This window comes from Chiloscyllium plagiosum, unplaced genomic scaffold (genome assembly GCF_037043375.1).
Source record: "Chiloscyllium plagiosum isolate Xiang-an unplaced genomic scaffold, Cpla_swu_hap1 HiC_scaffold_8, whole genome shotgun sequence".
In the NCBI taxonomy this organism is placed as follows: Eukaryota; Metazoa; Chordata; class Chondrichthyes; order Orectolobiformes; family Hemiscylliidae; genus Chiloscyllium; species Chiloscyllium plagiosum.
In genome coordinates this window covers 103,230,852-103,257,847 of record NW_028270146.1, presented here as the reverse complement: position 1 = coordinate 103,257,847, position 26,996 = coordinate 103,230,852, and the positions used below count along the sequence as shown (strand labels likewise).

Sequence of the window (26,996 nt, the reverse complement as noted above, 5' to 3'; positions counted from 1 at the left end):
CACTGTAGTGATTCAATGATGTGCTTTTCTCAAATTTATGTTCAGGTGATGAATAAATGGATTTCTCTACAGCTTCTGAGAACGTGCTTTGTTCTAGCGACTTGATTTGTACAGAGCAGAAAGGCCCTTGCACCAGCATAACTACCTCTAAAAAGTGCACTAGTTCCAATTTACTGTCCCGTATTCTTGAATATTATGACATTTGAAGTACTCATCCAAATATTTCTTAAAGGTGGTAAGCTTTCCGGCCTCCACTACCTTTCCAGGCAATGCATTGCAGACTCCCATCACCCGCTGTACGAAAAAACTTTTCCCAAATCCCCTCTGAATCTCCTGCGCCTTAGCCTAAAACTATGCCCTTTTGGTAGTTGACCCCTCAACCAAGGGGAGCAGCTGCACTCTCTTCAAACTGCCTATATTCCTCGTAATCTTACACACCTCAATCAAGTCCCCCTTCAATCTATAGCTCAATTTCTTCATCCCAGGCTGCATTCTGGTGCACCCTGCTATCGCATGCTTCCTTAGTAGGGTGACCAGAACTACACAGGACAAAGGAACTTTGATTATCCGAAGAAGATTTCAAGGTCCCGTAGTGGTTAGCACTGCTGCCTCACAGCGCCAGAGACCCCGGTTCAATTCCCGCCTCAGGCGACTGTCTGTGTGGAGTTTGCACGTTCTCCCTGTGTCTGCGTGGGTTTCCTCCGGGTGCTCTGGTCCAAAAATGTGGAGGTTAGGTAAATTGGCCTGCTAAATTGCTCGTAGTGTTAGTGAAGGGGTAAATGTTGGGGAATGGGTCTGGGTGGGTTGCTCTTCGGCGGGTTGGTGTGGACTTGCTGGGCCGAAGGGCCTGTTTCCACACTCTAAGTAATCTAATCTAAAAAAAATTACATCAAAGAGGTAAGTGTATTCGATTTACCTGTACAGAAGAAGATGTGAAAACGCTGGCAAAAACAAAGAAACACAAGCAGCTCAAGCATCAGCGACTGGATATTTTTTAGCTTAAGCGTTGTTACATAGCCCTTTGCAAAAATGTATTTTACAGTATTCCCAGCACTTTACCAAGCTGTTCATTTTTTAAAAAACACAGGACGTAAATACATGCGTGAGACATGGCTTCTGTCTTTCTGTTACAAGACTGAGTTCCTGGAAACTGATACTGTAAATGGTCTTGCGATTGTAAAAACTGTTTGGGACCTTGTTTAATGCTAGGATTTCACATAAGGTTTTAGTTCCTATTTTAACCTGTAATTTGCAGATTGCAAAGATTAGTTTGTTTAAATGATAGACTCATTAAAATTATAGATTTAAATAAATTCTCCGGTAGAGCACAGCATTAAATCGGTATGGCTTCCCCCCATTTAAGCTAAAAGTGATTATCTGCATAATCATTTATCCGAGTGAAATGGCGCCCGTCCATCTCATTTGGACAATTGAGGTTCCTCTCTCCTGTTCTGGCCTGACTAACACTCTGTAGAACTCCAACATTATTTCCTTATGCAACCACTGATGAAACAAGTGTCCAGTATCCCGAATTAACTATGCTACTCAGGTAGTCTGCTGACTTCAGGGATCTATGAATAATTACCCTAAGGTTCCTTTGTTCCTCTAAGCTATCTAGTGTCCTGCCATTCATTGAATATTCCCTCGCTTTGTTGTTTCTTCCAAAGTGCATTGCCCTGCACTGAACAGGGTTAAATACAATCTGCTCTCTTGACCAACCTATCTATATCTTTATGTAACCTGCAGTCTTCACTATTAACTACTGTACCCATCTTGATGTCATATGCAAATTCGCTTAACATTCCTCCCACATTTTCATCTATATATTTGATGTATATAACAAGCAACAAGGGTCTCAGTACTGAGCCTTGTCATGTACTGCTGGGCACCTTCCTCCAGTCTCTCCGACCTTGTACCTCTAACTTGTTACTCAACCGGTTCTGATCCTTCTCGCCAAGTTTCCCTGTGTTCTCACCTGATCAGTCGGTCACCCATGTAGGACTTTGTCAGAAGTCCACATAAACGCCATTAACTGAACTTCACTCAACCACGCACTTCATCACATTTTCAGAAAATTCTAACTGATTTGGTAGGCATACCTTCCCTCTGATAAAGCCATCCTGACTACCCCTAATTAACCCATAACTTTCCAAGTGAGTATTAATTCGCTCCTTCAATACAATAGTTTTCCACCATGAATGTGAGACTCACCGACCTGTAATTTCCTTGTTCACTTCTACCACTCTTCTTTTTAAAAAAAAAAAGATCGGGACCACATTAGCCATCCTGCAGTCCTCTCGTACTTCCCCTGTGGCCAGAGAGGAATTAAAAAAATTTCTTGGAGGTGGAAATAGGAAAAAAGGGTCAACAAAATGTTAATAGCGTTAGGTTGATTATGGGTACTGTGCTGGTTTTGGGTAGGAGGTCTAGGTTTTTAATTTTAGAAACAAATGTAGGAAACGTCTAATCCTTTATCCGAAATCCAGAGTTTCTTTTTGTGAAGTTTTTTTTCCTGTGTTATAAGGTTGTTTGGCATGTGGATGGTTGACCAACTCCACAGCCACTCGACCCACGTCATTTAGATGTGACGCTGTGGCATGGCCCAGCGCTGGAAGGCATCAGTTATGTCTCAGTGCTCATACTATTCACACGTGGGCTGCTGTTCAGTAATTTTGTTCATTTCGCTATGAAAATGTCATTTATTCTGCAATCCAAAAAACAACTGGCCCCAAGGATTTCGGATAGCTGCATAATCAATATTCAGTGTTTGGGCATTAGAATTTTAAAACTCATCAGTTGAAGAACTCTCAACAGTGAGTTGGTCTTGTAGTTTTAGTCAAGCGGGGAAGGGAATATTTTAAATATAGGGCTCCAAATGAAATCAGCATAGTTCTGCTCCAAGGTGGCAATGCTTAGGACATCAGGCATGCCTGTGTTAATTGAGGAGTCATAGTCATGGAGGTCCATTGTGTCTGCACTGGTTGAAAATCTGTCTGTCCTAGTGTTATCATCCAGCATTTGGCTCATAGCCATGTGTGTCTTGCATTGCAGGTACACATGTACTTAGCACTTAAATGTTGTGATGTTCCTTTTCTACCCTTATAAGCAGTAAGTTGCAGATTTGCATCACATTCAGGGTGAAAAGCCTTTTCTTCACATTTCCTCTAAATCTCATGTCCTTTACTTTAAATTTGTGCAGTGTTGCCATTGGTCCTTCCATCAAAGAAAATGTTTTTTTCCTGTCTACCCTAGCTATTTTATACATCTCAGACATAACCCCTCTCAATTTCTCTGATGTAAGGACCCCAGTCTGTCTAATCTCTCTTCATAATGAAAACTCTCCATCCTAGGCAGCATCCTGGTAGATTTCCTGTGTACTGTCTCCAATGTAATCACATTCCTCCTATTATGTGGATTCCAGCACTGCACACAATACTCTAGCTGTGGCCTAATTAAAGTTTTAGAAGTTCCAATATCCCTTCCCTGTTTTTAAACTAATCTTGATTAATAAAGGCAAGTACACAAGCCTTTCATTCACTGGCACCTGTGGGACCAGGCATTTACTGATTGATCGACCAGAATATTCTACCAATGTAACAATACAGACAAATTGAAATGTGCGGCAGGGGTCTATCACCAATTAACTCGCACCCTCAACTGATGATTCTGACATCACAGAAATAATAGAGTAAACTTCCAGTATTTGCTGTATATAGTTTTTGTCTGTTTATCAATTGTGTCAGTCAAAACAAAGTTGGCTGTATCCCATGTGCTGCCTTTATTATTATACATCTGTTCTGATACCTTAAAAAGCCTATATATGTGCATGCCAAGGTCCCCCGATCCTTGGTGCCTTCAAGGGTCTTGTCATTCATCATGTATTTCCTTGTTTTGTTTGACCTGTCCATGAACATCACGTCCCATTTATCTGAATTTAATTCCATTTGCCACTGATCAGCCCATCTCAACAGCCTGACTAAATCCTCTTTGCTATGTACAACCACACTAACTTTTTTGAGATCTGCAAGTTTACTGGTCAACCTTCAAGTCTAAATCTATCATAGACCGTAAGGGCCCCAACACTGACCCCTATGGGTTCATTCGATGACTGTGGATAACTTTTAGTTTAAAAGCAATCCAAAATGATGCTTTCAGTATTAAAATAAATCAAAGAGCCCAATTTACATTAACAAAGTTTTAAGCAGATACATTGAGGCATTTAGGCACGTGAACAGTCAGGGCATAGAGGGTTAGAGTTGTTTGATGTTCAATGTTATATAAATCTGTTGGTATCCATTGTTCACCAGGATTTGACAGCCCCACTGTCTCTCTTCATTGGAACATGTTGGCCTGTACTCTCCATGTTTCCTCCTTGAATGTGTCCACTGTTCTGAGATTCTTAGATTCATCTGCAAGGACGTGTTCCCAGCACACCCTGGCCAAATCATATCTGATCTAATTGAAATCAGCTTTCTGCAATTGAGAAATTTTATTTCAGGCCCATTCTTATCCTCTTCCATAACAATCGTGAATCTATCAGAGTTATAATCACTGGCTGTAAAATGCTCCCCCACTAATAATTAAGACACTTTCCCAGCTTTGTTCCCTAAAATTAAATCTTGGATTGCCCTCTCTTTTGCAGTGTTCAAAAATAGCTTTTTAAGGTAGTATTTGGAAGCATTTTAAGAATTCCACTACACCGAAGCCTTTCACGCTGTGACTGCAGGCTTCTGGGTAATCCAAGATGGAGCTTGGGGGGAAAACATTCTGGCTGTATCAGGCTGCCCCTTTTTTTTGAGGTATTTTAGGTTTTGGAGGTGCTTTCCTCGAATTCCAGGAACAGCAATTACTGTTGTATATGCTGTTGCATTGTTTTGGAACTTTGGAGGGAAAAAAGTCGAAACAACAGTAGTTTTAACATGGAGAGGAACAGACAAAAGAAGCATACAGTGAGGTCAGTACAGGAGAGAGCGCGAGAGAGAGAAAGAAACTGACAGAGAAATGAACCTGCACAGTTACTGCCTTTGCAGTTCGAATTCATGTATTCCTGGACATCGGAGTGCATCTGGAAAATTACCAAAAGTGAAATTCACAACTAATCTTGGAGGAACCTGTTTCAGAGAGGTCACAGCACAGAAGCAGAAGTTAATATTTTAAGCATAGCCTTACAGTAAGTCTGCAGCAGTGATTCCCTACAGTGCGGAATTGGGCCCTTCGGCCCAACCAGTCCACACCGACCCTCCGAAGAGTAACCCACCCAGACCCATTTCCCCTCTGACTAATGCACCTAACACTATGGGCAATTTAGCATGGCTAATTCACCTGACTTACACTTCTTTGGACTGTGGGAGGAAACCGGCGTGCCCGGAGGAAACTCAGGCAGACACTGGGAGAGAATGTGCAAACTCCACACAGACAGTCACCGAAGGCTGGAATTGAACCTGGGACCCTGGTCCTGTGAGCCAGCAGTGCTAACCACTGAGCCACCGTGCCGCCAAGTAGAGTGGGTTCTTTCTTGATTATATGTTTTAGTGAGATATGTCTCTTGATTAAACTTAAAATATAAGCCATAATTTAATCTGCAGCAGCGTATTGTAGAGGAATAAGACAGTGCTGTCTGGGTCTGTAGATTGTGAAGGAGCAAAATGGCCTAGAGTGATATGCTCCTCTTGTCAGACGTGGGCGTTTACGGAGAGTTTATGGGTGACTGAGAATCGTATCTGCATTGGATGCTGTTGGTTGCGAATCATATCGGATCGAATGGATCGGTTGGAGAGACCGAGGCAATGAGGAATCTACAAGAGCAAGAGGGTGTGATGGTTGGCAGTTATAGGAAGTCACAGATACAGTCACATAGATGGGTTAACTCCAGGAAAGGAATGAGAAGTAGGCAGGTAGTGCAGGAGTCTTCTGTGGCTAGTCCCATTTCAAACGGATATGCTGTTTTGGAAAATGTTGGGGTGATGGATTCTCCAGGGGAACGTAGCACAAGCAGCCAAGTTTCTGGTATTGAGACTGGCTGTAATGCAATGAGGGGTACATTGCATTTCAAGAGATCAGTTGTGATAGGGGACTCTCTAGTCCGAGGTACAGGCAGATGTTTCTGTGGCCAGCAGCAAAAAATCAGAATGGTGTGATGCTTCCCTGGTGCCAGGATCAAGAATGTCTGAGAGGGTGCAGAATGTTCTCAAGGGGGAGAGGGACCAGCATTGGAACCAATGACATAGGAAGGAAAATGGTTGAGATTCTGATGGGAGATTAGAGAGTTAGACAGGAATTTTAAAAGGCGGTCCTAGAGGGTAGTAATATCTGGATTACTCCTGTGCTATGAGCTAGTGAGGCCAGGAATAGGAGGACAGAGCAGATGAATGCATGGCTGAGGAGCTGGTGTTTGGGTGAAGGATTCACATTTTTGGATCATTGGACTCTCTTTTGGGGTAGAAGTGACTCTACAAGAAGGACAGATTACACCTGAATTGGGAGGGGACTAATATACTGCCAGGGAGATTTGCTCGAGAGGATTAAAACTAGTAAGGTGGGTAGGGAGGGATTGGGACCCAGGGAGATAGTGAGGAAAGAGATCAATATGAGACTGGTACAGTTGAGAACAGAAGCGAGTCAAACAGTCAGGTCAGGCAGGGACAAAGCAGAGAACAAGCAAAGTCTGATAAATTAAACTGCATTTATTTCAATGCAAGGGGCCCAACAGGGAAGACAGATGAACTCAGGGCATGGTTAGGAGCATGGGTTCAGGATATCATAGCAATTACAGAAACATGGCTCAGGAATGGGCAGGACTGGCAGCTTAATGTTCTAGGATACAAATGCTACAGGAAGGATAGAAAGGGAGGCAAGAGAGGAGGGGGAGTGGCGTTTTTTGATAAGGAAAAGCATTACAGCTGAGCTGAGGGAGGATATTCCTCAAAATACATCCAGGGAAGTTATTTGGGTGGAACTGAGAAATAAGGGATGATAACCTTATTGGGATTGTATTACTAGAAAAGGTGGAAAACCTGACCTACTCTTGGGAAATAAGGCAGGGCAGGTGACTGAGATGTCAGTGGGGAGCACTTTGGGACCAGCGACCATAATTCTATTCGTTTTAAAATAGTGATGGAAAAGGGTAGACCAGATCTAAAAGTTGAAGTTCTAAATTGGAGGAAGGCCAATTTTGATATTAAGCAAAAACTTTGAAAAGCTGATTGGGGGCAAATGTTCGCAGGTAAAGGAACGACTGGAAAATGAGGAGCGTTCAGAAATGAGATAACGAGAGTCCAGAGAAACTATATTCCTGCTAGGGTGAAAAGGAAGGCTGGTAGGTATAGGGTATGCTGGTTGACATTGAGGGTTTGGTTAAGAAAAAGAAGGAAGTACATATCTGAATAGACAGGATAGATCGACTGAATCCTTAGAGTATAAAGGCACTAGGAGAATACTTAAGAGGGAAATCAGGACGGCAAAAAGGGCACATGAGATAGCTTTGGCAAATAGGGTTACGGAGAATCCAAAGGGTTTTTACAAATACATTAAGGACAAAAGGGTAACTAGGGAGAGAATAGAGCCCCTCAAAGATTAGCAAGGCATCCTTTGTGTGGACTGCAGAAAATGAGGGAGATACTAAACGAGTATTTGCATCTGTATTTACTGTGGAAAAGAATATGGAAGATATAGAATGTAGGGAAATAAATGGTGACATCTTGAAAACTGTCCATATTACAGAGGAGGAAGTTCTGAATGTCTTGAAATGCTTAAAGGTGGATAAATCCCCAGGACATGATCAGGTGTACCCTCGAACTCTGTGGGAAGCTCGAGAAATGATTGCTGGGCCTCTTACTGAGATATTTGTTTCATCGATAGTCACAAGTGAGGTGCTGGAAGACTGGACATTGGCTAAGGTGGTGCCACTGTTTAAGAAAGGTGGTAAACACAAGCCAGGAAGCTACAGACCAGTGAGCCTGATGTCGTTGGTGAGCAAGTTGTTGGAGGGAATCCCAAGAACAGGATGTACATGTATTTGGAAAGGCAAGGACTGATTAGGGATAGTCAACATGGCTTTGTGCATGGGAAATCATGTCTCACAAACTTGATTGAGTTTTTTGAAGAAGTAACAAAGAGGATTGAGGAGGGCAGGGCAGTAGATGTGATCTATATGGACTTCAGTAAGGCTTTCGACAGGATTCTCCATGAGATACTGGTTAGCAGGAAGAACTAGCCATTTATATACAGAACTGGCTCAAAGGTGGAAGATAGAGGGTGGTGGTGGAGGGTTGTTTTTCAGACTGGAGGCCTGTGACCAGTGGAGTGCCAAAGGATTGGTGCTGGGTCCACTACTTTTCATCATTCTTATAAATGATTTGGATGTGATTATAAGAGGTATAGTTAGTAAGTTTGCAGATGGCACCAAAATTGGAGGTGTAGTGGACAGCAAAGATTACCTCAGATTTCAGTGGGATCTTGACCAAATGGCTGAATGGGCTGAGAAGTAGCAAATGGAGTTTAATTCCGATAAATGCGAGGCATTGCATATTGGTTAGATAAATCTTAGCAGGACGTATACACTTAATGGTAAGGTTGCTGAACAAGGAGACCTTGGAGTGTAGGTTCATAGCTCCTTGAAAGTGGAGTTGCAGGTAGATAGGATAGTGAAGGAGGCGTTTGGTATGCTTTCCTTTATTGTTCAGAGTATTAAATTAAGTACAGGAGTTGGGAGGTCATGTTGTGACGTTGGTTAGGCCACTGTTGTAATATTGCGTGCAATTCTGGTCTCCTTCCTATCGGAAAGATGTTGTGAAACTTGAAAGGGTTCAGAAAAGATTTACAAGGATGTTGCCAGGGTTGGGTGATTTGACTATAGGGAGAGGCTGAACAGACTGGGGCTGTTTTCCCTGGAGCGTCAGAGGCTATGGGGTGACCTTATAGAGGTTTACAAAATTGAGGGGCATGGATAGGGTAAATAGGCAAGGTCTTTTCCCTGGGGTCGGGGAGTCCAGAACTAAAGGGCAAAGGTTTAGGGTGAGAGGAGAAAAATATAAAAGAGACCTATGGGGCAACTTTTTCACACAAAGGGTGGTACGTGTATGGAATGAGCTGCCTGAGGAAGTGGTGGAGGTTAGTACAATTGCAACATTTAAGAGGCATTTGGATGAGTATATGGATAGGAAGGGTTTGGAGGGATATGGGCCGGGTGTTGGCAGGTGGGACTGGATTGGGTTGGGATATCTGGTTGGCATGGACAAGTTGGACCAAAGGGTCTGTTTCCGTGCTGTACATCTCTTTGTCCCCAGTTGTATTGAAGTTGATGTCCCTGACTATCACTACTAATTTTACACAAATTTTAAATTTTCCGAAATGTTACTGTTCAGTTTCTTAAGGAGCCCTGTGGTACCTTCCCAGCCATTTGATTACTACTTTTTGGCTTTTAAATTTATCCACTAGCATGCTGGTCTTATTCTGGTTCAGGTGCAACCTGTCTGCCTTGTGCAGGTTGCCCTGCCCCTAAAATAATTTGCAATCTCCCAGAAATGCTGCAGTTGGCTAAACCTCCCACAAATGGGTTCACCAGGGACAACTGAAATTTCCATGATCTTCCACGTTGCACAGGAGGAACATATCACAGGTGCAGGCAATACTGCCATGATTTCCTTCAAGCCCCTGAGCAACTCTCTTGAATAATTATTTATGCTTATGTAAGAATACTGTTACCTTCCCTTACTCTGTGTGCTGGCTTTACTCTACTTTGCTTACAACTGTGAGACAGTTGGATGAAATTTGCAGGAACAAACTTGCTAAAAATAAGCGGAAGGTTTAAGAAAGCTTAATTCTTCCGACAAATTTCTGGAACAGTCCCCAGGTTAAGTGGTTAATCTTGAGCAGTTTAATAAATATTTTGCTTGGGGACTTGAAGTGAGAAATTTGGTTTAGATTGAGTAACCATGTTTTTGTAGTTTGAGCATCTTTAAATTATTTAGCTAGATTCGTTATATGTATTCATGTACCTTGCTTTTGTACAATACTTTTGCGTGAATTGTAAACTTTGTGACTCCATTCTTTTTTCATAAATTCACAGATTTTTAATTTCCACAAAATAAAGTTTTTGGTCTCTACTGAGATGGAAGCATGATGGAAAACAGTCATGCAGGCTTAGTTGATGTAAAAGCCATCTCTATAACTAATTCAGTCCGAGGCTTAAGGAAATATTGAAAAATAGGAGAGATGGGAGACTGATCTAGTTTCAAATAAGAAGTTAATCTGATAAAGGCCCAAGGTTATCAGTGGCATGTGACTGATAACTTGTGATTTGTTCAATACTTAGTAGAGGGAATAATATCCTTAATTATATTTTTTGTCAAACACATCTAACATTTCTTCTATGTGACAGAAACAAAAACAGTAGAACAGATAAGACACTATGTTGGTAGCTTAGTTGTATATTGATCATAAATCATTTTGTGACTCTTGTAGCTGACTGACTAGCTATCATCTCTGTTAACTTGGCTGTCACATTGCTTGTGTGACATCTTGCAAAGAGTGAGAAAAGGGTTCTTCAAGTTATAGTGGGAAGATTGAATATAGTAGGAACGTGCCATACTTCTGTACTCTTAAGCGATCTCACCATCTGAGCCATTCTTTTTGACTGATGTGATTTTCTGAATCTAAGCAGACCGAGCTAGGCAGGGCACCCAACTGTCATCTGTATTATCTCATCCGTTTCAGACAATCTGCTGCTGAAACCTTCAATGGTTTGGTTACTATTGTATTGGACATTTCCAATCCTGTTCTGGTTAGTGCTTCCAGTTCCACCCTGTGTAAATGAGTTCATTCAAAATGTGTTGCCTGTATCCCTTGCACATGCTATGTCATACTGAACCATTTGCTTGATGAACCATAGAGATTTCTGTACCACCAATGTCTCAAATATAAAATTCTCATCCTTGTGTTCAAACCCAGCCATGTTCTTTGCCCTCCTGAACTCTGTAACCACATAGCAATTTGAGATTGCTAGATTCCATTAATTCTGTAATCTTCTGCATTCCCCACTCTCTAAACCAGCTCCCAACTGTCTCAACCTCAGGTCTGCAACTCCTTTCTTCAAATTTTTTTGTTTCACAACTATTCTCTTCTGTAAATACTCCTTAATTTGGACTCATCTGCCTTGTTTTTAATCAGCTGTCCTATTCTTCCATTCTTTAGTTTGTCTGCTTTCTATTTGTATTCCTTTGAAGCATTGAGATGTTGCAGTCCAAAAAGCCTGATGGAAATGGAAATTATTGCATCTTTCTTGTGAATTCTAAGGGATTGCTTCAAAACTCTTATGCGAGTGGCTTGAATTTGGTTCAAATAAAGGGAGATTCCAAAGCTGAAGTGTGTTTTGGTTAATGTTTTGAGCACTTCTGCCAATTCCTGTCTATTTGATTTTATTACATTGTCAAGTTAATGCATACCTTAGGGTGTGTTTCCATAATTTTGTTGAATTTTATAAGTTTGTGACCCTTCAGGCTTTTGTTGGTTCTCTGAAAGGTCATTACTTCAACACTTTCTCCACAGTTACATAGTTTGCAGCTTCATCATACTTTTGTTTTCAATTGCTTATCCCATTCTTCTTTAGTTTCCCCCTAAATGCTCTGTGCTTTGGTTTTTTTTTGTTTTTAATCACCCTGTGTTATGACACACCTCTGAAACAGGTGACACTTGAACGCCAGCCTCCAAGCTCAGATGTAGGGACCCTACCTCTGTGCCACAAGAGTCCTACTGCGACTTGCTTTGACCATTCCACATGGCAGTGCATTCCACCTGAGGTTTCTCTTCAATTCTTCATTGGATTTATCACCAGCTGTCTTTTACAGCCTGTAATTTAGATTTTACTCGTGGATCTCATCAGTGTCAACTATATAAAACCCCTTCATAATTTAAGATCTTGATTTAAGATCTTGCCTGTTCAGTCTTTGTAAAATGTTATCCTTTACTGCTTTATTATTGACTCCAAGTTACAACTTCGATTTGACTCCTCCATGCCGACTGGATATCCTGAACTAATCTAATTCCATTTGCCAACATAGGGCCCATATCCATCTAAACCATTCCTATTCCTCCAGATGCCTTTTAAATGTTGTGGGTGTACTGGACTCCACTTCATCTGGAAACTCATTCAATACACGCACCAACCTCTACGTGAAAAAGTTGCCCTTCAGGTCCCTTTTGAAACTTTCTCTTTTCACCTTAAACTTCTGCCCTCTCGTTTTGGACTCTGCTATCTGGGGAAGGGATCTTGGCTATTCACCTTATCTGATCCCCTCATGATTTTATAAACTTGTATAAGATAACCACTGGACCTCTGATTCTCTTGACGAAAGCCCTCAACCTATTCAGCCTCTCCCAATAACTCAAACTCTCCAAGAGAAAGTGAGGCCTGCAGATGCGGGAGATCAGAGTCAAAAAGTGGGGTGCTGGAAAAGCACAGCCGGTCAGGCAGCATTCGAGCATGAAAGTCGACGTTTCAAGCATAACTCCTTTGTTAGGAATGTGATGAAGAACTTGTGCTTGAAATGTCGACTTTCCTGCTCCTCAGCTGCTGCCTGACCGGCTGTGCTTTTCCAGCATCACGTTTTTTGGTTAAAACCGTCCAAACTGGCAACATCCTTGTAAATATTTTCTGAATACTTTGAAGTTTCACACCATCCTTCCTATAGCAGGAAGACCAGAATTGCAGACAGTATTCCAAAAGTGGTGTAACCAGTTTCATGTACAGCCGCAATGTGACCTCCTAACTCGTATGCATTGACCAATAAATGCAAGCATACCAAGCATCACCTTCAATCTTCCATCTATCTATGCAGTGATCTAAGTTAAAACTCCATCTGCTACTCCTTGGCCTACTTGCTTGTCCACTACTCCACCCATTTTGGTGTCATCTGCAGACTTACTTAATGTACCTCCTGTGTTCCCATCCAAATCATCAATATCAATGACAAAAGGCAGTGGACCTAGCACCGATCCTTGTGGCACACTGCTGGTCTCAGGCCTCCAGTCTGAAAAGAGAGCCTCCACCACCGCCCTCTGTCTTCTACCTTCGAGCCAGATCTGTATCCATATGGCTAGTTCTACCTGCATTCCACGTGATCTAACCTCACTAACCAGTCTACCTTGTGGCACCTTGTCAAATACCTTACTGAAGTCCATGTAGATCACGTCCACTGTTCTGCCGCCTTCAAGTTAGTGAGACACGATTTCCCATGCGCAAAGGGATGACTCTCACTAAGCAGTGCTTACCTTTCCAAATACATGTAAATCCTGTCCCTTAGGATCACCTCCAACAACTTGCCCACCACTGATATCAGGCTCACCAGTCTATAGTTCTTTACCATCTTTCTTAAATAGTGGTATTGTGTTAGGCAACCTGTAGTCTTCCAGCACCTCACCTGTGGCTATCAATATAAATAACTAAGCAAGGGGCCCTCTTCCCTAGCTTTCCACAAAATTCTAGGGTACATCTGGTGCAAAATACCCATTTAGTATCACCCCTATTTCCTGCGGTTCCACACTTGTGCAGCCTTGCGGATTTTTATGGGCCCTATTCTCTCCCTAGTTACCCTTTTGTTCTGCATATATTAGGAGAATCCCAAGGAATTCGACATAATGCTGTTTGCCAAAGCTGTCTCGTGTCCCCTTTTTGCTCTCCTGATTTCCCCCTCAACTGCTCTTATTCTAGGGATTCACTCCATGCCTTCTGTCTATACCTGACATGCGCTTCCATCTTTTTCTTCACCAGAACCTCAATTTCAGTAGTCATCAAGCATTACCGACATCTACCAGCCTTGCCGTTCACCTTAACAGAGACATACGGTCTTTCATTGTCACTTTTTTGAAGGTTTCCCATTTTCCAGCCGTCCCTTTACCTGTGACTATCCACCCCCAATCTACTTTTGAAAGTTCTTGATTAGATTTGATGATTAGATTCCCTACAGTGTGGAAACAGGCCCTTCGGCCCAACCAGTCCACACCGACCCTCCGAAGAGTAACCCACCCAGACCCATTTCCCTCTGACTAATGCACCTAGCACTATGGGCAATTTAACATGGCCAAATCACCTAACCTGCACATCTTTGGATTGTGGAAGGAAACTGGAGCACCCAGAGGAAACCCACGCAGACACTGGGAGAATGTGCCGACTCCACACAGACAGTCGCCTGAGGCTGGAATTGAACCTGGGACCCTGGTGCTGTGAGGCAACAATGCTAACCACTGCGCCACCGTGTCGCCTTGTACCGTCAAAATTGACCTCCCTCCAATTTAATCTCTAACTTTTAGATCTGGTATATACTTTTCTGTCACAATTTTGAAGCTAATAGAATTATGATCACTGGCCCCAGAGTACTTCCCCACGGACACCTCTTATTTTTTCCAAGAGAAGGTCAAGTTTTGCTCCTTCTCAAGTAGGTACACCTGCATACTGAATTTCAAAGTTTTCTTGTGCACACTTAACAAATTCCATTCCATCCAAGCCCTTAACACTATGGTCGTCACTGTCCTTGTTTGGAAAGTTAAAATCCCCTACCATTGGCCCCTATATTATTCTCTCAGATAATGGAGATCACCTTAAAATTTGCTTCTCAATTTCTAGCTGACCTTTGTTTTGAGGGGAGTGGTTGTCTGCAGTACAATCCCAAAAAAGGTGATCATCTCTTCTCAGGTCCACCCAAATAATTTCCCTTGACCTACTCCCATGAATATCCTCCAAGTATAGCCGTAACGTCTTGTCCCATTTTCTATACTCTTAGCATCTATACCCTGCCAATCCTACCCATCCCTGAGACACATTTCTGTAATATCTGTGATATCCCAGTGCCATGTTCCCAACCATATCCTGAGCTCATCTGCTTTATCTGTCAGCCTGTCGCATTCCTCTTGCATTGGTATAAATGTAGTTTAATGTATCCCCACTTTTAATGCAGTCCTCACTTTCTTCTAGTTTATTGTATCAGCCCTACCTTGTTCTCTGCTTTGTTCCTACCTGCTGTGACTGCTTGATTAGTGCAGTTTGAGACACAATCTAAAACTGATCTCTCTTTTCCCTTTTTCCTTGGGTCTTCTCCTTACTACTTTAAATTCTCCTGAGTTCCTCTGGCAAATCTCCCCACCAGTAAATTAGACTCCTTCCAACTCCAGTGCAATCTGTTCTTCTTATTCAGGTCACTTCTACCCCAGAAGAGATTCCTCAGATGCAAAAAATGTGCATCCTTCTCCCTTGGACCAGTTTCTAAACCACATTGCACATCTGCTCTATCCTCCTATTCCTACTCTCACTAGCTTTTGGCACCCTAAGTAATCCAGATTTTACTACCCTAGAGGACCTACATTTTAATTTCCTGCCTAATTTGCTGTGTTCTGTCCTCGGGACGAGAAAAGGAGGAGGTTATATGTCACTTGTTCTAAATTGTCTGTAAAAATACTTTATAAATCGGTGTAATCACGCTTCAGTAAAGATTGAATCATGTTGTTCTAAAAATGCTTTTCCAAGCTTGTGCAGCATTGCCTTGGGCGAAGAGGCTGAACAATCCATTGTACTATGTTGAACCCTTGAAAGAGCTATCCCTTTACTCAATTGCGCTGTGCCTAACCTTTTGAAAAAGCTGTCTGTGCTCATTTACTCACTCTTTCCTCATCGTTATTTTTCAATGCCTTTTTGAATCGGTTTCCGTCACCTTTCATCGTTAGTGAATTTGTGATCAGGCCAACTGCTTTCTTTCCCCCCCTCGGGTGTTGTTAATGTCTTTGATTTCTTTTGTTAAGTTATCTTGAACCAAAGTCCTCTGTTTACTGACACCACTTTGCCAACTTAAATTATTAAGAGCATTCACTATTTTTATGCTTCACTGTATTTTCTCATCATTTTTGCTGCAAGCAAGTGACAGTAGGGTTGGTGAGGATGATGTAGTGGCTGTGGCCTGACGTCTGAAAATACCCAATATGGCATGCTGGTCAGAATTTAGGTGGGAGCTAGCAAATTAGATCCAAAATACAAAGATAATATTTGAGTGTTCATGGAATTGGAAGCTATTTCCTCTGGTTCTTCAGGGCTAGGGTACTGTTTGTTTTCTGGACTGAGAAACTGGATTGTGGGGTCACAAGGTTCTCTCCTTCAAGCTGCGAGGGTGACTGTCAAGAGGCGATAATGACAAAACAGCACTGGATGCATTCAATCAATTCAGTCAAACAGCATGGCCCAGAGAGCCCTGAATGATGTTTAACTTGGGCAAGTGGTGAGTTTGAGCGGGCATGTGATGTTTGTTGGCACGGCAGATGTCTGAAAGCCTTTGTTATGATCATTATAATTAAGTACAAAGTGTCTTAATTTCTTCTGACAAATCTGCCTTATTGCAGCAAAGTTAGAAAATTTTGAATCTTGTAACTATTGTTTCTTGTAGGTTGGTGCTGAAGAAATGTCGTTTCCACCACACATGAATCGTCCTCCTTTGGGAATACCTCCACTACCGCCGGGTATTCCTCCTCCACAATTTGCAGGATTTCCTCCTTCTGTGCCACCTGGTATGTAAATTGAATAAGTTATTTTCATTAAGCAGTAAAAATTTAAACTGAAATGTGTCTTCTCAGCAGTCTGTCTTTTGCAGGTATTCCTATAGTTTGGTGAGTACATGTACTTTGTTTATTCTTACATGAAATGTGGGTACTGCTAGCATATGTTGCACATCTGTTATTGTCCTTGAACTAAGAGGCATCTTTAGGCCATTTCAGGACAGTTAAGTGTCAGCCGCATTGCAGTGCATTAGGCGTCATGTGTAGGCCAGACTGGGTAAGAATAACAGATTTCTTTCCCTAAAACATATCAGTGTATCACATGTGCTTTTAGGGAAATTCATGATAATTATTGTTGTCACTTGCTAAAATTAGCTTTATTTTCCAAATTTTTAGGTTGATTTAAGTTCCACCTACTGTGATGGGAATTGAACAGGGTTTCTGGAGTACTAGTCCACTATCTCTCCCAAAGTATAGAGATATAGGCATACAAAAAGTTCTAGCCTTAATCCATAATGTGTGCCCTGGTGGATCTCTACCTAGATAGAGTAGCATGAGCTGCTAAATTGGAACCAAGATCTGTTTGACATTTTCAACATTATGTTTACTATTTTTAGGGGCACCTGTGATTCCTGTACCAATGGGAATAATGACACCTGCCACAACTGTAAGTATTACCAAGCTTGGATGTTATTGTCCAAAAATGTTGATAGCTTTTAATGGTGCCGGGAACCAAATTGGAGAAACAAGTGAAGTTAGCCTGTGATTATGTTTGAATGATAATATTTTAATTAAAATCTGCTCCCTTATCCATGACTAACTTGATGTTTTATATAATGCAGGTGGAATAAATGGTTAAAGCAAAACTCTTGGACCTGCTAATCTTTTTTAACATTTAACACTAGAGTATCTAGTTCTTTGCACAAGTTTGATTCTTTAATTATTTTGTCTTCCTAGTTCGGACAGGTAGTAAAGAAGAGATTTTTTCCCCTACAATTAGTGAGCCTTTGAAATTCGATACTATGCCTGATGTTGCCTGAAATAAGAATGCTCCATTTAGCTCCTTGGCCCTGGTTTCACAATTCAATTCATTTATTTGATCAATATTTTAACACTGTCTACATGCTTTGGTCCAGTCACCCTTCTTCATGCCCTTATCTAACCAAAAGCTTTCAATCTTGGTCTTGAAATGGCTGATTCCCCCCCCCCCCCACTTTAAACAGTTTTTTGTTGGAGTTATGGGTAATGCTTCCTTGTTTCCACTCACTACTTTATGAAGTGCTTCTTGACATCATGGGGGATGGAGATGTAATCTTAAATGTTCAAAGTTTGTGAGAAGATTTGTAGCTCGGGTGCTCGTTGCTGTGGTTCTGTTCGCCGAGCTGGAAATTTTTGTTGCAAACGTTTCGTCCCCTGTCTAGGTGACATCCTCAGTGCTTGGGAGCCTCCTGTGAAGCGCTTCTGTGGTGTTTCCTCCGGCATTTATAGTGGCCTGTCCCTGCCGCTTCCGGTTGTCAGTTTCAGCTGTCCGCTGTAGTGGCAGGTATATTGGGTCCAGGTCTATGTGTTTGTTGATGGAGTTTGTGGATGAGTGCCATGCTTCTAGGAATTCCAGCGAAACAAAGAACAGCCAGGGAATTTCTAGAAGCATGGCACTCATCCACAAACTCCATCAACAAACACATAGACCTGGACCCAATATACCGGCCACTACAGCGGACAGCTGAAACTGACAACCGGAAGCGGCAGGGACAGGCCACTATAAATGCCGGAGGAAACACCACAGAAGCGCTTCACAGGAGGCTCCCAAGCACTGATGATGTCACCTAGACAGGGGACGAAACGTTTGCAACAAAAACTTCCAGCTCGGCGAACAGAACCACAGCATGTAATCTTAAAGTTCAATCAAATTCTTCTGATTTCACTATACTTACCCTGTTGACTCCCCATGTCATTTTAAATACCTCAATTAGGACAGTCACAATAACTTGTATTCAAAGGAGGAGTGAAAGCTTTGTCCATGCAACCATGCCTTTAAAAATTAACTGTCTTCTTCCTGGTTTTGATCAATCAGCAAAGTGTTCTCGACAAGGCAGTAAAGGTGGAAAGCTCAGAACTAATGCAGCACTTCAGATGAGGTCTAACCAGAATATTGGTGAAGTAGTCCTTTGCTTTTCAGCTCTCTTGAGGTAAAGGCCAACATTCCATCACATCCATTAACATAAGACCTTTCTACCTTTAAATTTTCCCAGCCCCGTTGTTATGATTTCCAGCACAAAATATGTTTGGTGTCGGACAGAAACTTCATAGTTTCAAACGTGAAAAAATAGAATTTATCATATTTGAAAGTGCAGAAGGCCTTCTGTTAATAGACTACAAGCAGTTGCTGTGAATTAGTTAATGGTTGGTTCATAAAGCATAAAGGCTCAGATTGAAAGGTGATAGTTCAAATGACAGTGTGCTGTTACAGAAAAAAGACATTGGGAAAGTATTTTAGTGTACGGCTATCTGGATGCTCAATTTAAATGTTAATGCTATTGTACAACAGGGCAAAATGCTTTACTATTACATAGGATTGCAAAGGATATATAACACAGAAACAGGCCATTCACACGAACCAGTCCATGCCATTGTCATGTTTCTCTTGACCCTTCTCCAATCTTTCTTCATTTCAATTTATCATTGCAAACTTTGATTCCGTATTCCCCTTGAGCACATGTATGCTATTTACTTGAACCACTGACCTCTGGTAGCAAGTTCTACCTTACCTCAAAAGCAATGCTGGAAATCTGAACTAATATCACAAAATGTTGGAAATACCCAATAGGTGTGGCAGTATTGGAGGGAGGAACAGTTAAAATTTCAGAGGTGTTATGGACTCGGCCAGACCCCTCAAAACACTTTTAAGCAAGTAGCCCAGACTGTAACTTTGCTGTTTGTTTGAGCTAAACTTATCGTGGATATTTCTAGAGTAGTTGGTTTGGCTGCCAAATTTTAAGCAAACAATTTATTTACAAAATTACAGAATGAAATGTAGCAAACAGAAAATAGAATACCAGATAACTTCTCCAAACCCAATGTAATGATGCTGTTCTGAAAATATTTCCAACAGTCCCATTACGCACGTCCCTTAGCACAATGACTAAAAATGACAGCCAACTTGCAGTTTGTGAAGTCAGAAGGGCAGAAAGAGAGAGAAAAGATCCTGTAGCCTTTTCCCCACTTAGCTGCCACTGAACCCACTAAAGTTCTGAACTTAATTTAAAAAAAACTCCAATGTAAATGAAGGCGAGCTACGCAGCTCGCTGGCCACTATCCTTTTGGTTAGACCTTTTTTTAAGACATCAAAGACTTGGGTTGGAGATATAAACTGTTAGGGTAAACAAAAAGGCCCCAATAAAACTTTCAAACCCAGCCTAGTTGGAGTCCCCTCTCTGGGGGGAAAAAAATTAATTACCCCCTCTGGGAAAAAATTCTCAAGGACATAGTAACCTTGGAAGAAGAGCCAGTATTGTGACAGACGTATGACCTTGAGTACTGACGAGAGGTCACAGTTCTGAATATTACATCCACACTCTTTCTCCTCAGATGCTGCCAGACCTCTTGAATGTTTCCAGTCGTTTATTTTTCTATTTCAAAATTTTTTGATTTTGAGGATTAGAACCAAATTCGTGTTGAGGACTGGTTTATTTGAAATGTAGAAATGAAATTAACAGTCCAAATGTAAAAGAAATGTTATTTCACATTTTTGAATGCTCATAACAATTGGTTTATTTTTTGTAATCACTTTCTTGCTTCTGTAAGCATTCAATCCTTTCTGCAGTCTTACTCAATGCTGCCCAGACCAGTATTAATGTGTCAGGGACCCTCTGGCTACAACTCAATTTATGCCATTAAGAAGTGCTTGCGTCCAATTACAACAGGGACCTGGAAACTTTGGTCTTTGAACCCAGAGTGCTGAAGTAATAATCCTATTACTGTTCTGAGTGTGACCCATTTGTGTAGAGTGAGGGAAAAACCTATCTCCTGATTGGAAACAAACTACTTTAGTTTATTAAAAGCTGAAAGCTCGTGCAATCCCTGAAGATAAATTATTTCAATAATCCCATTAAGAAAGAAAAGGAAATTAGACTGATTTAATATTCTATGCCTCACACTAAATGAAATATTAATGCCACTGTGTGAATATAAGTAACTAAATTGAAGTGATCCATTAATAAGTAAAAATGAAAATTCTTGCATCTCTTTCATGAATTATCTTATGGTTTCTGAACCAATCTAAGACTTTTCTTGGGAAAGTACACACTCTGCTTAATCTTGAGGTAAATATATCTTTCTGAAATGAGAGGTCTGCCTTATAGGAACATAGGAAATAGGGGTGCAATGATGAGGTCAGAGATGAGCGAAATGGGCCTGTTTTATCTGAAATTTAGGAAAATTGATTTGATCTTATTAATGTAAAATTCCTCAATGAGCTGGCAGGCTGTTTTCCCTGCCTGAAGAGTCTGGAAACTATTGTTCATAGTTTCAGAATTAGCAGTCAACTAATTAAGGATTCAGATGAATAGTTTCAACATTGAGAGTAGAGATCCTTTGAATGCTCTACACCAAGAGTTGTGGGTGCTCAGTTGTTTTTTTATTTCAAAATTAATGACTGTGTCTTTAACACAGAGAATCAAAAGATATGGGGTAGGTCGAAAAAGTGCAGAGGTGACAATTAGCAGTGGTCTTGTGAATCACAGAGCAGATGAGAGCTTTTGTTTATAAATGTTCTTAACAGTTTTCAGTAGAATCTGGCAGTATAAATTGAAATGGGTGAAAACGTAAACTCAAAGTAGGCATTTTTGCAGTTCGGAGAGAAAAAAAAGTTAAGATGAGCACGACCATATTTGATGATTGAGTTGTAATTTGAGCTGTTTGAAGTGAACATCCTTGGCAAAACCACCTTTTTAAAACTTCTTAATTTTCAGTTATATCCATTGAAAAGTCATTCCATATTCAGAGGGGTTTATGTGGAAGTGTTGGTACTTTTCATTTATTAGTGCATGCAAATAGATTAACAGACTGGGATCAGTTTAGAATAGGAAGTGCCATTTGTAAAACTGTCTTCCATGTGTGACAAAAACTTATTCCCATGTTGTGTAAGATATGTTGTATTTATACTGTTGTTGTCTCCCTCCCCCTTTTCAGGTCTCCATGCTGTACACCATGAACCGTTGCCCAACAGAGGGCAAACAGGTAACCTGTTCTGGGACCGCTGCCATTGGCAGTTTATAACTGAACATTAATCATTGTATGAAATCAGTTCCTTTTGCCCTTTTCTCCTACTTCCCTGGACACCTTTTTTTAATTCCTCAGTGAAATCTCCAGGCACTCTTGCTGAACTTGGAGATTCCATGTGTAGCATTATGGGCACTAACTCCTCACACCAAACATTTTATTTAAACAGCAAAAACAGAAGGGCATCTTGTATGTAATCAGAATTAATTCTTGGAATTAGTCATATACAGTTGAGAACATGACAAAATTTAAGAGAACTACTGGTAGAAAAATGGAAATCAACAAATATGGCAACAGGGCAAGAGGTAATACCAAAACAGAATTAGGCCAAATGTCCTGTTTCTGTGCTATAATTTCAGTGTAATTCTGTGTTTCAAGTATGATGCTCAAAGTGCCATATTTTTAAGGTGAATTAAAATAACACAATCAGAAACTTGAGGTCACACTTGTTGTGACTGTATGGAGGTCTGGGCAGCTGGTATGACATGTGTTTGGTCTGCCCAGTGCAGAAATGAGCACATTGTGAGCAGCGAATATGATCTCCTAAATTGGAAAGTATTCATACGTTACTTTCATCTGGAAGAAATGTTCGGACCTAGGGAGGAGGCGAAAGAGCAGGTGTAGTTTGCTCAAATACATGCTGTGGGGAAGGGCTGTTCGGGTGAGATTGAGGAGTGCAACAGTTGCTGAGGTGGGCATGGCCCTTTGGAGTACTGAGAGGGGAGGAGACGATGGTTCGATAATGGCATCTTGAAGGTGGCAGAAATGACAGGGCTGATTTGAAGAGTGCAGAGGCCATTGTTTTGTGAGAAGAAGAGCAAGAGAGCTGTTTTTCTCAAGTTGAAAGCAGAAGTCCGAGAACACTAATGGACATGGCTGAGTGTCTTCAACCAAAATTAGGAGAGATCCTTCGCTTGTTGAAACATGAAGATTAATTGGAAGCACTATTATGGAAAGTTAGAACAAGTGGCAGAAATAGAGAAACTGGGAGAATAGAATTCTTCCAGGAACAAGTGTTGCCAACAGATTTTGGTTGATTGAAGAAATGGACAAAGCTTCCAGTCCTGTTAGATCCCAGTTGCAACCTTCCAGCCTCCTCCCTGCTGAAACATCAGGAAACCTCGATATAAGACTTCCCTGTTGACTCTGATCAATGCCACAAAACAGTATCTTGTTTGTTAATTTCTACATAGACCCAACATGATGTATTTTCTCTAAGTTAGAATTTAGTGTTCCGTAATTACATTGAAACTGCATTGTAAAACTTGGCTAAGTGGATTCTGTTACTGTGTGCAAATGGCTAATTTATGGTAATTGTGTAAGTTACTTTGTGGCAATCAAGAGTCGATGTTCTCAATATATATTGCAGATGCTTGTTCTTTGACAAGTCGTTCAGTTTTTGTTAAAGGACAATGGTGCATTGATAAATATTCTAATCTTAAATGATGGAAACGTTGAGACATAATTTGGGCTATGATATTATTCAGACGAACTGTGGAGATAATTGTGGATTAGCCATGGTGAGACCGCTAAATGTAAAAATTATGGACAAGATATTTTATAGGAATTAAACTAACTTTGCAGCTCAACTACTTCTCATTTTAATTTTCTTGTTTTTCATTGTGGCATTTTCAACATTTCTAGTTCCCAATTTTTGGAATGACAAACTATGTACTCTATTCCATTTGATCCAGTTGATCCATCCATTTTATAGTCTTAGCATAACCTCACCAGAATTGTTTAATTTTTAGGCTTACAAAATGCTGAAAGATGTAAACATGTTCAAAAGCCTCACCATGTTATAACATTGATAGTTCTATCTCTGGCTTTGAGACTGTATGCTTTTTTCATGGAATTCATAGAGTGTGGAAGCAGGCCATTGGGTCCATTGAGGTTGCAGCGACCCTTTGAAGAGCATCCCATTCTACAGCAGTACTAACCACTGAGCCACTGTGCTGTCCCACTTTTTTTATTGAACACTATATTCCACAAATCCAGCAAAATACCCACAATTGATGCTTCTCCATACTCTACCTTCATATGCAGCACTGTATTCTATCCTGAACTTGTTAAATTTTAAAGTTTTATTGGCAATTTTAGAAGCAGAACTTTTGATTAGCCTTCTGAAACTTAAATAAACAAATTGCATTTTGCATTCTGGGATGCATTTTAGATTTGTGGTGTTCTCAACCATACAAATGGAAAACTTCTTTTCATCTCCTTTTTTTGTGCTACGTATCTCTGCTTTTTGTCTGTGTTCCTACTGTCTCCTTTGTCAGTTCCTTGTAAGCGTTGTTCGTTCCATCTATTCTTCTCCTTGACAATGAGCAGTGCCTCAGTCAATCTCTATTCCTTTACATCTGTTTGTGCTCACCATTGCTTTTGCTTTTCGTCTCCCTGTATTTATTTCAGTCTTTCACTTTTATTTTCGACTGTATACACTTCACACTTTTAGAGTCATAGAGATGTACAGCATGGAAACAGACCCTTCGGTCCTACCAGTCCAAGCTGACCAGACATCCCAACCCAATCTAGTCCCATCTGCCAGAACCTGGTCCCTCCAAACCCTTCCTATTCATATACCCATCCAAATGCCTCTTAAATGTTGCAGTTGTAACAACCTTTACCGCTTCCTCTGGCAGCTCATTCCATGCACATACCATCCTTTGTGTGAAAAAGTTGCCCCTTATGTCTCTTTTATATCTTTCCCCTCTCACCCTAAACCTCTGCCCTCTAGTTCTGGACTCCCTGATGCCAGGGAAAAGACTTTGTCTATTTATCCTATCCATGCCCCTCATAATTTTGTAAACCTCTATAAGGTCACCCCTCAGCCTCCAACACTCCAGGGAAAACAGCCTTAGCCTGTTCAGCCTCTCCTTGTAGCTCAGATCCTCCAACACTGGCAACATCCTTGTAAATCTTTTCTGAACCCTTTCAAGTTTCACAACATCTTTCCGATAGGAAGGAGACCAGAATTGCACGCAATATTCCAACAGTGGCCTAACCAATGTCCTGTACAGCTGCAACATGACCTCCCAACTCCTGTACTCAATACTCTGACCAATAACGGAAAGCATACCAAATGCCTACTTCACTATCCTATCTGCCTACGACTTCATTTTCAAGGAGCTATGCACTCCAAGATCTTTGTTCAGCAACACTCCCTAGGACCTTACCATTAAGTGTATAAGCCTGCTAAGATTTGCTTTCCCAAAATGCAGCACCTCGCATTTATCTGAATTAAATTCCATCTGTCACCCCTCAGCCCATTGGCCCATCTGGTCCAGATCCTGTTGTAGTCTGAGGTAACCCTCTTCGCTGTCCACTACAGCGAAGGTGGCGTTTGTGTGGAGCCACAGAAAATGGGGAGATACTAAATGAATATTTTGCATCAGTATTTACTGCGGAAAAGGACATGGAAGATATAGACTGTAGGGAAATAGATGGTGACATCTTGCAAAATGTCCAGATTACAGAGGAGGAAGTGCTGGATGTCTTGAAACGGTTAAAGGTGGATAAATCCCCAGGACCTGATCAGGTGTACCCGAGAACTCTGTGGGAAGCTAGAGAAGTGATTGCTGGGCCTCTTGCTGAGATATTGGTATCATCGATAGTCACAGTCCACTACATCTCCAATTTTGGTGTCATCTGCAAACTTGCTAACTGTACCTCTTATGCTCGCATCCAAATCGTTTATGTAAATGACAAAAAGCCTTGGGCCTAGCACCGATCCTTGTGGCACTCCACTGATCACAGGCCTCCAGTCTGAAAAACAACCCTCCACTACCACCCTCTGTCTTCTATCTTTGAGCCAGTTCTGTATACAAATGGCTAGTTCTCCCTGCATTCCATGAGATCTAACCTTGCTAATCAGTCTCCCATGGAATCTTGTCAAACGCCTTACTGAAGTCCATTTGGATCACATCGACTGCTCTGCCCTCATTAATCTTCTTTGTTACTTCAAAAAACTCCTCAATGAAGTTTGTGAGACATGATTTCCCATGCACAAAGCCATGTTGACTATCCCGAATCGGTCCTTGCCTTTCAAATACATGTACATCCTGTCCCTCAGGATTCCCTCCAACAACTTGCCCACCACAGGGGTCAGGCTCACTGGTCTATAGTTCCCTGGCTTGTCTTTACCGCCCTTCTTAAACAGTGGCACCACGTTTGCCAACCTCCAGTCTTCCGGCACCTCACCTGTGACTATCGATGCTACCAATATCTCAGCAAGAGGCCCAGCAATCACTTCTCGAGCTTCCCCCAGAGTTCTCGGGTACACCTGATCAGGTCCTGGGGATTTATCCACCTTTAACCGTTTCAAGACATCCAGCACTTCCTCCTCTGTAATCTGGACATTTTGCAAGATGTCACCATCTATTTCCCTACAGTCTATATCTTCCATGTCCTTTTCCGCAGTAAATACTGATGCAAAATATTCATTTAGTATCTCCCCCATTTTCTGTGGCTCCACACAAACGCCACCTTGCTGATCTTTAGGGACCCTATTCTCTCCCTAGTTACCCTTTTGTCCTTAATATATTTGTAAAAACCCTTTGGATTCTCCTTAATTCTATTTGCAAAGCTATCTCATGTCCCCGTTTTGCCCTCCTGGTTTCCCTCTTAAGTATACTCCTACTTTCTTTATACTTTTCTAAGGATTCACTCGATCTATCCTGTCTATACCTGACATATGCTTCCTTCTTTTTCTTAACCAAACCCTCAATTTCTTTAGTCATCCAGCATTCCGTATACCTACCAGCCTTCCCTTTCACCCGACAGGAATATACTTTCTCTGGATTCTTGTTATCTCATTTCTGAAGGCTTCCCATCTTCCAGCTGACCCTTTAACTGCGAACATTTGCCTCCAATCAGCTTTCGAAAGTTCTTGCCTAATACCGTCAAAATTGGCCTTTCTACAATTTAGAACTTCAACTTTTAGATCTGGTTTATCTTTTTCCATCGCTATTTTCAATCTAATAGAATTATGGTCGCTGGCCCCAAAGTGCTCCCTCACTGACACCCCAGTCACCTGCCCTGCCTTATTTCCCAAGAGTAGGTCAAGTTTTGCACCTTCTCTAGTAGGTACATCCACATACTGAATCAGAAAATTGTCTTGTACACACTTAAGAAATTCCTCTCCATCTAAACCTTTAACACTATGGCAGTCCCAGTCGATGTTTGGA

The 26,996-nt window shown here is 41.4% G+C and overlaps 1 protein-coding gene across 2 annotated transcripts in view; it reads left to right on the top strand.

Annotated features, from left to right (window-relative positions):
- LOC122553887 (RNA-binding protein 25) overlaps nt 1–26,996 on the top strand; it is a 101,412-nt gene that overhangs the window by 16,509 nt on the left and 57,907 nt on the right. For both annotated transcript variants that reach the window (XM_043698355.2, XM_043698354.2), the window contains exons 2-4: nt 16,422–16,542; nt 17,148–17,197; nt 21,721–21,768. In XM_043698355.2, the coding sequence (XP_043554290.1) occupies nt 16,437–16,542; nt 17,148–17,197; nt 21,721–21,768 (204 nt within the window). In that variant the 5' untranslated portion in view covers nt 16,422–16,436. The remainder of the gene's footprint in view (nt 1–16,421; nt 16,543–17,147; nt 17,198–21,720; nt 21,769–26,996) is intronic.